The sequence below is a fragment of the Pavona decussata genome, unplaced genomic scaffold (genome assembly GCF_977016875.1).
Source record: "Pavona decussata unplaced genomic scaffold, jaPavDecu1.1 SCAFFOLD_79, whole genome shotgun sequence".
Lineage (NCBI taxonomy): Eukaryota > Metazoa > Cnidaria > Anthozoa > Scleractinia > Agariciidae > Pavona > Pavona decussata.
In genome coordinates, this window is record NW_028145497.1 from 361303 (window position 1) to 376000 (window position 14698).

Sequence of the window (14698 nt, forward strand, 5' to 3'; positions counted from 1 at the left end):
GCGGTCGGGGTTACGGGACTGAGAGAAAATTTTGTCCGGGATGGCGGGATTGCAGAACACTATTGGGGACCCTAATGGTATTTAAGCTAAGCTAAGCTCATTAAGCTAATCAAAACCCTGGAATTACATTATACAATGATCCACTTTTTAATAACAACCCTTATTAAAAACTGAATAATTGTATAACGCAATTCGAAAGATTTGATTGGCTTAGCGGCCTTAGTATATGAGCTATTATACCATGGACGAGAAATGGCGACCATTAAATTATCTGCTGGTTATTCTTGCACAGTGAAATCAGTAAGATCTAGCAATATTTCTTGCGCTTGTTGGATATGAGATGATTATAGCGAACTCGGCGCTTCGCGCCTTGTTGGCCATCTATCATCTCATATCCAACTCGCACTTGTGGAATAATTGTTAATTATTTCATGACTCCCATGTGTTATGTAAGCCAACATTCTGGTCTTTGATTAAAATAGTTCATTTCAGCTTCGCCAAAAAAACAAAATTCCTTCAGAAAGATATCAACAGAAAAAAAAAGGGATGGCAAACTTCATGGACTGGAACAAATAACTTCCTTTCCACAGCTGCCTCAGAGTGACCAGAAACAAGTTCCGGGAAAGTGCAAAAAATACTTTTTAACCTTCACGACAAGCTAAACAGATAGTCATTTCCAGTAAATCCGTCGCCTTTTGAAAACACTCATTCTTTCCAAAATCAATTCGCATTTCACATGTGCCGAATAAAACTCGAGAATTAACTGGACTTGGTTGTGTCGGTACGCTTGTTACACTACGTGGGTGGCGTGACGGAAGTTGAGGAGCTATTGCATTCGTCTGCGCCGCAAATCCCACCGACAATAGTAAAAAAAGAACAAGACATCGTTGTTCTGTATGTCTGTGAACTTGCCCAACAATAAACTCCGGCTTTAGATGTAAAGTTTCAGAGGGGGAATGAGTAGATTTGGTTATTTATAGAACGATGCAATATTTGCTTTTCGTGGGAAAGGTTACTTCCGATTGGCTATCGAAGGATGATAAAGCTTCTCATATTGTTCCAGGTTGTATTGCAATCAAGTTATTTTCTATTTCTTCAGCAAGTTCACCGGGAAATCTGGCACATCGTTTATCAAGGGATGCAAATATCTGTTTGTTATTGTAGCCAAGTCGGTGGTGCGTGACACTACAGATTGTATTGGGGAGCGAGTGAGATTTAATTTTGTCTAGTGGTAAATTTGGTGTTTGTTGGTTTGTCGTACCCGTGTAGACAATATATTTAACATCAATATATTTTTAAAACGTTTTAAGCGTTGAAAATAGTTTAAAGTCTTTTTTATACAAACTTTGGCCAAGGAGTTAATTTATTCAATTTTGCCTTGTTACGTGGCGTTGTAGATTTCAATGGCGCTGAATTGTAATTTTGTCCAACTTTGAGCGGCGTTCGTACAAAAGTTCTGCTAGATCCTAAAGATTTCAAAGCGTACACCTAAAAATCAATGACTGAACTGTCTTTTGTCAAAGTATCAGAGGATTTGAAGAACTACCGGTCAGCTTTTTTTTTATGCTGATTTTGGATTATTTTAGACTTTTGCGTGATAGGGAAAAGTGTGTCTACTTCATCCCAGCTCAGTTCGCTCACAAATGAATAGAGATGAAAATAATTACTATGTTTCGATTGAGGAAGGAACAATGTATTAACTTATACTAAAGAAAGATTCACAGCTATGTGTATGGCTGTGTAGCGAGAAACTGAAAAATGTAAAATTTCGAGTTCTCGCGTGGTGAAATCCGAGCTTCCGGTAGGGTGACCGTTTTTGGCGGTTTTCTGCCGTTATATGGAATATTTCAAAAAACTAACCTTATATCCTTTACTTACTTACCTAGGCCTTCAAACTGACAAAGTATGAGCGAAATCGATTTTTTGACCATGGCCACATGTTTCTAATTTTCCTCGATTCTTACAGACATTCACTCTTAATAGCGTTAGATCTGCCCCACAGGGGATTTCCTGTGGGGTGTCTCAAGGTTCCATTCTTGGTCCCTTATTTTTTATCCTGTGTGTTAATGATTTGAACAATGCGTCCCTGCTTGATGCAATCTTGTTTGCTGATGATACAAACCTATTTATCTCCCATAATGATCCTGTTTACCTAATTAACACATTAAATAGAGAACAAATTGTCAACCTGGTTTGCAGCAAACCGGCTCTCCTTGAATTTAGCCAAGACTAATTTTATGGTATTCAAGCCTTGGCAAAAGAAGCAATCCTTTGAATTTCAAGTTTTCATAAATGAGCAGCCTATCCTTCGTGTTTCTGAGACCATGTTTTGGGGTGTTTTATTAGATGACAATTTGACCTGGAAATCGCATATATCCTTAACAGCAAATAAATTATCCAAATCTATAGGTATTATTCATAAATCTAGATTCTTTCTCTCTACTCACTCCCTTCGTACTTTATACAATTCTACGATCCTTCCATATTTATATTATTGCAATTTAGCTTGGGCTGGTACCTATAAGTCAAACCTTCAAAGAATTGTAACCTTACAGAAACGTGCGTTAAGAATAGTAAGCAATTCTACATACATTGCCCATACTGGCCCTATTTTTAAGGGACTTAAACTCTTAAAATTTCATGATATCCATTCGTTTCAATTAGGTACTTTTATGTTTTCATTCAAGAACTCTACACTTCCTTCCAAATTCAATAACTTTTTTTTTACTGAATAGTCAAATCCATAATTATAATACTAGGAATGCTCAGTCCTTCCGCTTGCCACTGTGCAGAACGAACACCAGGAAGTTTTCAATTTACTTTCAAGGTCCAAACTTTTATAATTCGCTAAATTCTGACATAACTAGTTCTCCCTCCTCCGCTTCTTTTAAAAGAAAGCTTCTCTCTAGGTATTAACTTCTGTAAGGCTGTATTTCTTAACTAACTTACTTAATATGTGTGTGCGTGTGTGTGTGTACGTGTGCGCGGTCAAAGTTAATTGTCATAAGTCCATAAGTTTCTTTCAGGTTTTCTCGCCATTTATTTTCTTTCGTCAATTTTCATCATTTTTTTTCCATATGTAATTGTTGTATATGGCAAAATAAATATTGTATTGTATTGTATTGTATTGTATTGTATTGTATAGTTGGAGAAGTCATTCAATATTTTTCCTCCCGGTCGTCTACGAAAAATGTTATGTTAGAGAAAAGGTTCTATATAAGATGATGATGATGATACCGGTAGTACAATACAGTACCCCTTTAAACTAAATTAACATGCTGTACCGAGGTAAACCACCAAGTACAGCATGTTTGTTATAAGTCTCTCGTATTAATTTTCTTTTGTACCATATTTGTATGTGTCGCGTCTCTTTTGTTTTGGCTTCGGACATCCTTCTAAAAGCCTTTATTAACTCGCAGGATGGGCTCCAGAGACTGACCTTTCGACTTCACATGCTGGTTTCCACTGTGAGTTCTTCGGTCTTTCAAGTTTGCGTTTGCCGTTTTGTTGAGGCGAACAGTCTTGAGAGGCTTTTGCTATTTTTACTGGCACTTTGAATATCCACTCGCATTTTTTTTTTTTTGACGCTCTAGAAACAATTTCATGTTTGAGGAAAGGAACTTTGTTCAAGAACTCTGTGCAGTGTTAATTGATATAAATATATATATATATATATACATCAATTTTCAGTGGAAATGCACTCTCTTTTACACACACACAGAAAAAGAAAAACAATAACAACATAAAACAAACAAAAAGGGTACCTCGACCCCGTCCATAACAACCTCGTTCCCAGGATTTTTCCCCTTGTAAATTGGGAGGGGCGGAAACGGGGTTCCTCCCTACTGCGCACTGCTCCATACCAACCCATCCCCCTGCCCAAGCGAAAAAAAGAAAAAAAAAAAGAAAAAAAAAAAAAAAAACTCGTCATCGGGTTTCTAATCTCACTCAGTCGAGTTTTACAATTTTTTTTTCTTTTATTTGAGGCCGGAGACGCTTATTCGAGGATTTCTAGATACTTGCGCTTCCATTTAGCCGAAGCTTTCGATTAAAAAAAATGATGCCATTACTGATAATCTTATGTTTAGGAGGTGAACTGATTTTCTGTGATATTCTCCTTTCATTAAACAATGCCCACTCAAATTAAATGAATGTGTCATGGGTCTAACGTGCCGGAAAATTCAACAAGTGGATTTAATATATGGTACTGTTTCCGGGAACAAACGGACGACTTTCGGGAGGAACTCCTCGGCGTACTCCACTTTTTCCGTTTCAACCGTATACCCCCTCCCCCCCCCACCCCCCATCCTCCCCATCCCATCCCCACCTTCTGTCGTCCCAAAGCCTATGGATTCCGTTGAAAAGAAATTTAACAATTCTTACAAAACACTTCGTTCCGGCTATTGCGGTAGAGAAAGTGGATCCTGTTGTGTTGTTATGTTATGCAACGGGGTCTTTTGTGACAATTTAGGTCACAACTGTCACGCAACAAAAACAAAGCATTTGTCCATATTTGGGTTTCAGAGCCATATTTGGGATGCCGACTTTAGACTTTAGACTCCGCTGGATCGATTGAGATATCAACTTGCTCAACACTAGCTAGAATCTTCTTCCTTGGTTGAGAAGATGTCTTGGGGCTCGAAAAAAGTTGGCTGACCATCAGTTTATCCATGGTCTAATATTCTTATCATGGCTGCCAATCTTCCGTATGAAATAAGCAAGTTTCAAGAGCATTCCCGTCTTCTAAAGCAGATCAAGCGAGATACAAATCGATACTTTCAGGACATTCAAGAGTCTGGCCAATTCAGCCAAGATGTCCTATCTGCGTATTTTCCCGAAAACGAGTATCAGTCCTTGGCTAGAGTTTGCGAGAAACCTCCAACGATAATTGTCATTGGACAGACGTGCTTCGCTAAAGTTTGCGTGATAAACGAATTGCTTGGAGAACCCGTCTTACCCGTAGTCGGAGAATTGGACAGTCGAACATCATGGCGTATGATTCGCATAAAGTACGGGAACATTTCTAACGTGAGTCTCGTTTTACCGGACAGTTTTGAACTAGCTGCTAACTTAAACGCTTATGAAGGTTCGTGGGAATGTGTTCCCAGAGCAGATCTTGAACTAACAGAGGTACAACGAGACGACCCTGCAATGGCGAGCGCTGTAGCAGAGGTTTCTCTGAGTCACCCATTATTGAAAGCGGGGGCTGAATTGGTTTGCTCGCCGAGCAATCATGAGGGCGATGTGGAAAATATATTTCGTGCCTGTTGCGAGGATGTTCTTCCAATTGTTCTGTACGCCGTAGAGTTTGATATCTTGACAGAAAAGGTAGGTGAAATCTTGAACTTTTTTTTAATTTTTGTGAAACGCAATTAGGTTGAGCTCCGCTTTGTTGAACATTGCATCTGGTCTGCGCGTGAAAAACAGGTTAACACTTGTCCCGGGTAGTGGGTTCAGTAGCAAATCACTTGACATTACGTTAAAGCAAGTTAAGTGATCCAAATTTCGATTTCGAACGTGTTATTTGGTAGTTATTTAAAATCTTCTTAGTAAACGTATTTTATAGCTGAAAGCAAACCTACTGCACTGCACGTTTGCTTTCCTAAATTGTCTATAGTAAGCCTACGGGCAATATGGTTTTGATCATCCAGGTTGGTCTTTTTCCTTTAATTGTCTCGCTATGAATAATTGTTTTTCATTAAAGACCAAACACTTTCAAATTGATTTGGCCGAAGTATCGATGGAACCAATTTTCCATTGTTCTACTATAGTTATTGTGAAGAAAAAAAAAGGAATGTAATTTGATTGGCTAGTCAACTGGATCATCAGGTTATAGTTGGCTTCTAACCAGGGCTTTGTTCTAACTGAAGAAATTTTCCAAGTTTATTATGAAAAGGCAGGCATGGCAGATTGGTTGTTTGAGTTTATCCAACCCATCCGATTTTGTCTTCTTTCTCAACCTTTGGACTATATATTGTATTAATGGCAAAAAATGTGATTAAATTTGAGAAAGTCCAAAAAGTCATGTTACATGCATGGGGTCCAAAGCAAAACATGAGAGTCTTGAGCTAACTGGCTCAAACCCATGACCATCCGTATGCTTGTAAGAGACATACATGATCCTTATGCAAGTGGACCAAGATGCCTGGAGGCGTTTATGCAGGATGTTTTGGTTGATGCAAGTATTAACTTTGAATGGCTACCCACAGTCACAATCTGTTTATAAATACAATACAAATAATTTATCAAAGGCAGTCATTAGTGAGCTGGTGGATACAAACAGCCAGGTTCACTTGGTACTTGGACAGGTCACTTTAATACTTAGATGAGAAAGTCTTTAAACCTTGTGCTCTGATTTGAAATATTTGGTGAAAACATTGAAGAAAATGTAAGGGAATATATGCTTCAAATTAATACAAGAAAGCCATAAAGGCTTAATAAGCAGCCACATTTATTCCCATTGTACACCTCGCAGATTTTATAAAAACCTATCTTCCCTTTGTGATTGAGCTAATTGAATAGTTATAATCAAAAAGATAACGTAATATTGTTGCTGACATTATGTTATGTTACATGTACACCATTGTACTAGAAGTCATATTGGAAATTGCATTATGATAATGTAATGGTCGAGCCACACAGATACAGACCTGACTCGCATTTACTATTGAATCATTGCTTAATAGTGTAAAACCATCCAGGGCCCATGTAGTCTGAAATGTCAGCTGTCTCCTCCCCCTAACCCACAGGGGGTGCGGGAGAGAGATACGTCTGAATTCCGAGCGTTATAATGTCGTCCGTTGACGTCACACAGTAATTTATGCAAATTTGCATAAATAAAAACCTTTGAAACCACATGGCGGCCACTAGTCATGGAAGCACATGGAAGCATTGCAGCATGCATAACGTAGGAGGTTGTGTGCGTTTTGTAAGCCGTAAAATTTGAAGACGAAGCATCAAGAATGTATGAACGGGATCGCACTTCATTTTCCACCGAAGATGAATTGAAGAATGTTCCGATAAATGTTATTAGTAAATAAAGTGTTGACAGGCTATGGCCAGACACGACTCATATTAACGTGGTACGGTGGTTTGAAATGTGATTTCTCGTTATGGTTTTGCTTTTTTGGACTGTTTTTTTTTTGGTATGAAATAAGAGTAGGTCCTTCAGAATATTTCTTGAAGCAATGGTTGGTTTTGAATTAAAAGTCATTTGCTCCTCAAGATGTTTTTGAGGTTAGGCAACGCCGGGTGGTAAGTTGTGCCAAAAGAAAGAATTTTGTTTCGCACTTTATCGTTTTGTTGTAAACCCGACTTCCGTTCAGCGAAAATCAGAGGTTATTTTTGAAATGAGATTGTAAGGGTAGCCTCTAGCCCAAAAGTGCGTTTTGAAGTGGATGATGTTGTAATAGAATGATTTTGCAGAGTGTTTCGAAGAAGTCTCAGGGCTTCATTTTTTATTAGTCCTTTTCTGACCCGGGTGGGAGGCAGGAAGAAAAATGTGTAGTGGAAGATCTCTGTAGGTTTAAAGTGCGTGCGAATGTCAAGGATTCCCGCATGATTGTAGAATCGCTGAGACTTCTGAGAACCAACTACTCAGTGAGATTATTCTTTTGCAATACCACCAACTTCAAAACGCGCCTTTAGGCAAGAGGCTATCAACACAATCTCATTAAAAAAAATAACCTCTGAGATTAAAGACCCCCATTAAAATTCACTGAACGGAAGTCGGCTTTACAACAAAACGAGAAAGTGCGAAATAAAATTCTTCCCATCTTCACAACTTACCACCCCGCTCGAGAAATATTGAAAGAGCCTCTTACTTACCTCATACCAAAAAGGAAAATCTTTAAGAGATATACTCGCGAGAGCAAAACCACGTTAAAGACGTCGTTAAACGAGAAGTCACTTTTCACACCAGGAACTTACGAGTTGTGTCTGGCCTGTCAACACTTTATATTCGCCGCCGAAATGGAATATCTGTTTTCGCAAGTTCGACCAATAAGAAGTGGTTATCTATTTCAATTAGGGAAGAACCAATCAAAAACTACCTATCATATTCGCAAAAGTACGTGACATCAATGGACAACATTATAACGCTCGGAATTCAGACGTCTCTCTCTCCCGCGCCCCCTGTGGGCTAGGGGGAGGAGACGGCTGACATTTCAGACTAGGGCCCATGGTGCAATGACATTTACAATCAAACGACTTCACACGGTCAAAAATAACATCTTCTTCTCCTTCTCCTTCTCCTTCTCCTTCTCCTTCTCCTTCTCCTTCTCCTTCTCCTTCTCCTTCTCCTTCTCCTTCTCCTTCTCCTTCTCCTTCCCCTTCTCCTTTTCCTTCTCCTTCTCCTTCTCCTTCTCCTTCTCCTTCTCCTTCTCCTTCTCCTTCTCCTTCTCCTTCTCCTTCTCCTTCTCCTTCTCCTTCTTCTTCTTCTTCTTCTTCTTCTTCTTCTTCTTCTTCTTCTTCTTCTTCTTCTTCTTCTTCTTCTTCTTCTTCTTCTTCTTCTTCTTCTTCTTCTTCTTCTTCTTCTTCTTCTTCTTCTTCTTCTTCTTCTTCTTTGACCTTCCCTCTATTTCACCTGAAATCTCTGCCAGCTTAAACCACAATCTTGTTATATTTGAGCCTGTCAACAGGGCTCTTTTTTCACCAAAACAAATATGTATGAAGACTACAGATCTATTTCACGTTCATTTTATCGGATAGTGAGCTTCGGCTGCCAGTCAGAGTGTAATACCCAGTATTTGATAGAAAAGATAAATCTATACTCATCGTGGCCGAGACGCGAATGTTCTAAGCTTATGACCTTTCGGGTTCGCTTTGAGAACCACAATCTGTCTTGGGAATGTGTCCTTTGTCTTCGCCATGAATTCTGCAATTTTAACCATTAAAGCTGTCGAGTACTTCTTAGAAGTTATTCTTTTGATTTACTGCTTCAAGTTAGTGTCCTTTACAGTGAGAGTCCATAATAACAGGTGGAATTTATTTAGTAAGTCAAATGTCTGCAGTTTATCTTTGCCGGGGATTTAGCTGCTGTCTGTATTATCGGGGTGTCTGTAATAGTGAGGTGTATGCAAGGCAAGAGGTGACTGTACAGTCATGTAATATCATAGTTTGCTTTTCTCTCACACGTTACAGCTGTACAGTCATAGTAACCTAATATTTACTGTTACTGTAATTGCTTTCAGGACAAATCAGAACTCCTTCAAGTGAAGGCTTTAGCTCCAGACATGGCTGTTTTCTTTGTAAAGTGTAACAGAAAAGAGCTCACTGATTCCATGACAGAATCAGGGCAAAATGAAGTTTTGGACAGTTTGAGTGAAGATGACTTCAGTTCAGGTATGGGTGACGGGGAGACCAACATGGGAAACATAGGAATAGAACGCAACTCCAAAAATAGTAAAGCAAGACTGTTTGAGCAGCTGTGCGAGCTGAAGTACCTCTCCATGGAAACAGATAGGGAGAAAATGTCACAAAGCCATGAGCAGCAAACAAACTCTTCCATCTTGTTGGCTTGTAGACCAAAATCGAATCTCATTGAAGATTTTGCACTGTTTCCATGTTTTCTGCTGTTTGTGCGACAAGTGCTTCAGTACAATGTGGTTTGGGCGGCAACAGTCCTGAACGAAGCACATGTAAGAGTCCTAGGAATGTTCATTACAACTGCATTTGATATGGCCCGTGATATGGTCATCACGCCTCGCAGGCTTGATTATGCAAGGGAGAAGGAACAAGACCTGTACAAAGCACTTATGGAGAGTGCAAGCCGTAAGCAGGAAGAGATTAGAGATCTTATACATTCGGCCATTTCCTCATTGACTCCAGAGGTTTTGAAAGAAGTTGAGGAACTGAAATTTGAAGGTGTAAAACTTATCACAGACGAGGAACTTGCAAACCCCAAAGATCTACAGCACTGCACGACAGTCATCCAGGAGCTTGTTCTCGCACGGATCAACAACTCAGTTGCACAAGGCTTGATCAGCTCCGTGAGGTATCTCCAAGAAAATTTTGTTGGCACTCTGAGGAGGTGTGTTGAAAGCTTGGAGAAGATGGATGCTGAAGGAATTCATGAGAATGGGGAGACAGCAACTGCATCACTAAAGCATGTGAGTAGTGAAGGTCAGGTGTTTCAGGCCTTGAAGCCCAGATAGTGAACAGCATCTACATGTAATTTCAGTTTACAATATCACGATTGACCAATCATGCAGATCAGAACAACGAGGAAGATGAACACTAACGGCAAAATGTCTTCAGTTCATATTGAAACAAACTCTCCCAAATAAATTATTCCAAAAGAAATTGTACGTGTACATGTGCCAATAAAAGACGTGCCTATCAGTTGCTGCAACACACTCTTATCATTGATTTATACTTGAGTTCAAAGTTGCCAGAAAGGGCAATGCATTTGTCTTTGAGACTGCTCCATGATGCAGGGCAAAAACTGTTACCTAGATCAACTTTCCTTAAAAATCCAAGAGTGTAGATGTCTGTAATTTTCCCGATCAACACATAAAAATCTTCAGTTGGTGAGACATGTCTTGCTATGCAACAAAATCATTTGGATTGTACATTGTTATTGATGTCAGATGTGGTTTCCAAATGAGTGTAGAAATTAATTTTTTGCTGTGGTTTTGCTAAATACTTTGCTCTGTGATTGGTAGCAAAAGGCACACCACTTTGTCGACCAATGAGGACCAAAACCAAAACTAAGCGCCATTGGCATCTCTCTGATTGGCCAGAGTAATTACTTTAGTTTTGTTTTTAGGACACTCAACTGAAAACTGCTCAAGCCATTCAAGTACTAAATTACAGCTGTTTGGTAGGCTCATGTACATGTACAGTACTGTACTGGGCACATAATTTTTAGCAGGCACAATGTACATGTATGGACTTGCTGCTATGTGGCCTACTTTCTCTGGTGTTATTGTTTGGCGATCGCCTTGACTAATTAAATGTTGATAGTTTTTGCTATTGATGTACATTTTAGTGTTAGCATCACGTCAATCACAGCTGAGTGAAAAAGCCCTGGTATCCTAGTACATGTATTTCTTGGCTGCCACACATCCCATGAGGTTTCAACCTCATCTCAAATGTTCCACTTGCCCCTGAGTTTATCTGTGACTGGGTTAACAATAGTTTCAACACTGATGTGTCTGTTACTTGCTATTTATAACTGCAATCTGCTTCTGTAAACAGGTTCTAGACTCAGCCTACCAAATTGAGGTTACAGTGCGAGCTAGTTCATCGTTAGCTCGACTCTTGTGGGAGAAGATGAAACAAGCTCTCCAAACTCTGCCAGGACAAGCCCCTCCCAGGGTAGATGGAGCCTGGAAAAGGAAAGTGGCACAGGACATGCTGACAAGTCTGAGTGAAACACGACTGGCAAGGCACATATGTTCCCAGTTCAGACTGCGTCTGCAGAAATCCCACGAGGCCTTTGCTACTTCTTTGAGAATACTTGAAGCCCACCACTGTGGTAGACTTGAAAGAACCGAGGAGAAGCGGATGAGAGTGCGTAAATGCCATGCACCCAAGATTGCAAGACTTGCTTTGGAAAGCACTTCACTGAGAGACGTGGTGGTGTACGGAATGCCACAGATGGGTCGAGAGGTTGGCAGAGGGCAATATGGAGTTGTGTATTCCTGTGAGAGATGGGCTGGCCATCACCCCTGTGCTATCAAATCTGTTGTTCCACCTGACGACAAACACTGGAATGATTTGGCATTGGAATTCTTTTACACAAGGTAAACTGAAATTTAATAGTACTCGGAAAAAGGATGATTCAGTCTTAATTCTCACAGTGATCAGCATGAAATTTTTCCTTGTAATATCATTGATTACAGTAAGGAGAACATGCATGTTGATAATATAGAAATAGCTTGTGTTTCTCTTTTGGCTCTGGCTTTAGGGATTCATTGGTGCTCAGATTGTTTTTCTCTCTTGTTCTTGGTAGTGTTTGTTTTCGATGTACAGAGTAAACTACATTTTACAGTAATTGAAAATTGGCTATTCATGAAGTGTGTTCCTTCGTACTTGAAGCATTTTAAATGAAGTTTCATGTTCAAGAACTGGCTTTGCACCCGTAGTCTGCTTTTGACTAAAATCTTCTCTGCATGCTGGCCAGTATCTAGATAAATGCTATCAAAAGGCACTAATGAAATTGGAAGTTCAAACAAGCTATTGGTAACATTTAGATGTAAGCAATGAGGGCAAGTTCCATGCACACCAGAGCCTTGACTCTCAGCGGTGCTTCCTTTACAATATACTTGTGTACAAGTTTTGGGTAATGAATTGTTGCCTATGAAGAAGGGAATACATGTGCATGAGAGGTTATTGTGGTGGGAGAAGTTGGCACCCTTCCCTCTGCTATCCCACCTTCCCCCAGCCCCCAACCCCCTGGAATGGCAGGGTGAGAAGGGCTATTTACACCATCAGTGAAAGTAATAAATTGTCTCTTTCTGCTGTCTTGCACAGGTCCATTCCAAAACACAATCACATTGTCTCCATCATAGGCTCAGTCATCGACTACAGTTATGGTGGAGGCAGCTCCCCTGCTGTGCTGCTAGTCATGGACAGGTTACAGAGAGATCTGTACCAGGGGATCAAGACAGGGCTTAACTACAGAGGGAGGCTGATTGTTGCTCTTGATGTGGCTGAAGGCATCCGATTTCTGCACAGTCAAGGGTTGGTGCATCGCGATATCAAGCTCAAGAATGTACTGGTGAGTATACTGAATTGTGCCTTAATAAACATTATTGCGTTCAGTGTTAGGAAAACGCATACCTTTCTGGGTGCTATGCGATTTCATGGTTTGGGTGCCATCTTGGACTGGCTGACCACTCGCCTCGATTTCATGCGAGAGCTTTGAATCCCGTTGGCTAAGTGAAGTCCCGCGGGTTGAGTCGCTTCGGTCTGGATGCCATGAGATCGAATGCACCTTTACTAATTCATTTATTATTAGTTCCATAATGGCTTCCATTTTAAAATTATTTTGTTTGCATTCAATTTACCCCTTCTTGCCCCATTCAAGGTAAAACATTCTTTTGATTTTTGAGCTTAAGAAATCAAGTCAACAACAGCCGCCTACTCCAAACTTCGAATGTTCGGCGCCAAAACATGTCATGTTTGCACCCAACTAGAACATGTTTTTCCCTCCCTTGTACACACTTAGATGCAACCGACGGTAAAATGGTAGCCATTTTGGAATAAGGTTTTAACTCATAATTTGAAGTGCCTGTCCATACAGCTGCAAGCAGACTGAATCGAACGCACTTAACTAATTATTGAGTACTTCTAGCATATTATTGTATAGAATGAGTTGTGATGACTCCCCCAACCAAATATGAGGGGACCACTGTAATAAGCCTTAACTGTAGTGTTTCCCCAGCCATTTTGTTTGTTTGTTTTTTTGTTTTTAACACTTTGTATCGTCGTTATTTGTGTTCGCATGGCAAAGCTACATGTCAATAAAGCTAAATAAAGTTAAAACTAAAAGTGAAATAACATTTCATTTTCAGTTGGATGCCAGGAACCGTGGTAAGATCACCGACTTGGGATTCTGCAAGCCAGAGGCCATGATGTCCGGCTCGATTGTGGGTACTCCTATTCACATGGCTCCAGAGCTGTTTTCGGGGAGGTACGACAACAGCGTGGATGTTTACGCTTTCGGCATTCTCTTCTGGTACATCTGCGCAGGCACCGTGCGCCTTCCCTTGGCGTTTGAGCAGTGCGCTAGTAAAGATCACCTATGGTCGGCCGTTCGGCGCGGTGTCCGTCCCGAGCGCTTAGCGAACTTTGACGACGAATGTTGGGCATTGATGGAGCAGTGCTGGTGTGGGGACCCGAGCGGCCGACCCCTCCTTGGAGTCATTCAACCGAAGCTGTTCGAAATCATCAAACGGGCAGAAAACCGACGCGGCTCCTCGGTCAAGCAACGCCAGCAAAACAGGTCTTTTAAAGAACTCGAGGTGCTTTAGCAAAAAAGTCTCCGAAGAAAGATGTATTGCAAGGAAGTCAACCTATGAAATCAAGCAGACTCTATGCCCATTCTGAATCAACCTAGGAGCGCCTCATAAGGGTTCTTGGTTTTTAGTTTTGGCGTTGCAGGGTTGTCGCTAAGCGCCGGCTGCCGGCGAAATTCGCCGGCTGGGAAAGAGGTCATCGCCGGCTGAATTTTGGGTGGCAAGCACTCGGTTAAAAGGGCAATGAACAGTTCTTTAGTTACCCACAAGCAATTGTTCGATTTAGAATAATATATTTCAAGAGAAAAGGTTGAATAAACTCCTGACTACCTTGAGTATCGATGCCATAAAGTAATTGAAATAAAGTCTTGTTTTGAGAACTTGTTTACCGTGTCCTCTTTCCGTTTTCTGCGTCCGCCATCTTGTCAACACGAAGCTTGGTAGCCCCTTCAAGGCATTGCGAAAGATTGGGAACGAGTTTGTTACCAGGTATTTGTGTCAGATCGGAGAAAGAAGAAGTCTTTCTCTGTAGCATGACAGAGAAAAAAAAAACATGAAGGAACTTCTTCGTAATGTTTTAATACAGCTTTTAATTGGTTAAATTTTATTGCTTATAACATGTTTATGCTCATAAATAGCAAGAAGAACTGGGCAAACGGAGGAACAACTGAACAAACCAGAAACGTAAACGGTCCGCCGAGTGCTCACCTGCGAAAACGAACGAACGAGAAACC

At 40.5% G+C, this 14698-nt stretch overlaps 1 protein-coding gene across 1 annotated transcript; it reads left to right on the forward strand.

Annotated features, from left to right (window-relative positions):
* The first annotated feature begins 4572 nt into the window (after positions 1-4572).
* On the forward strand, positions 4573-14101 carry LOC146476130 (dual serine/threonine and tyrosine protein kinase-like). The gene is made up of 5 exons (XM_085114955.1): positions 4573-5328; positions 9192-10109; positions 11200-11747; positions 12478-12724; positions 13521-14101. Exons 1-5 carry the CDS (start codon positions 4690-4692, stop codon positions 13977-13979), a joined length of 2811 nt encoding a protein of 936 aa, XP_084971081.1. The 5' UTR covers positions 4573-4689; the 3' UTR covers positions 13980-14101.
* The last annotated feature ends 597 nt before the right edge of the window (positions 14102-14698 follow it).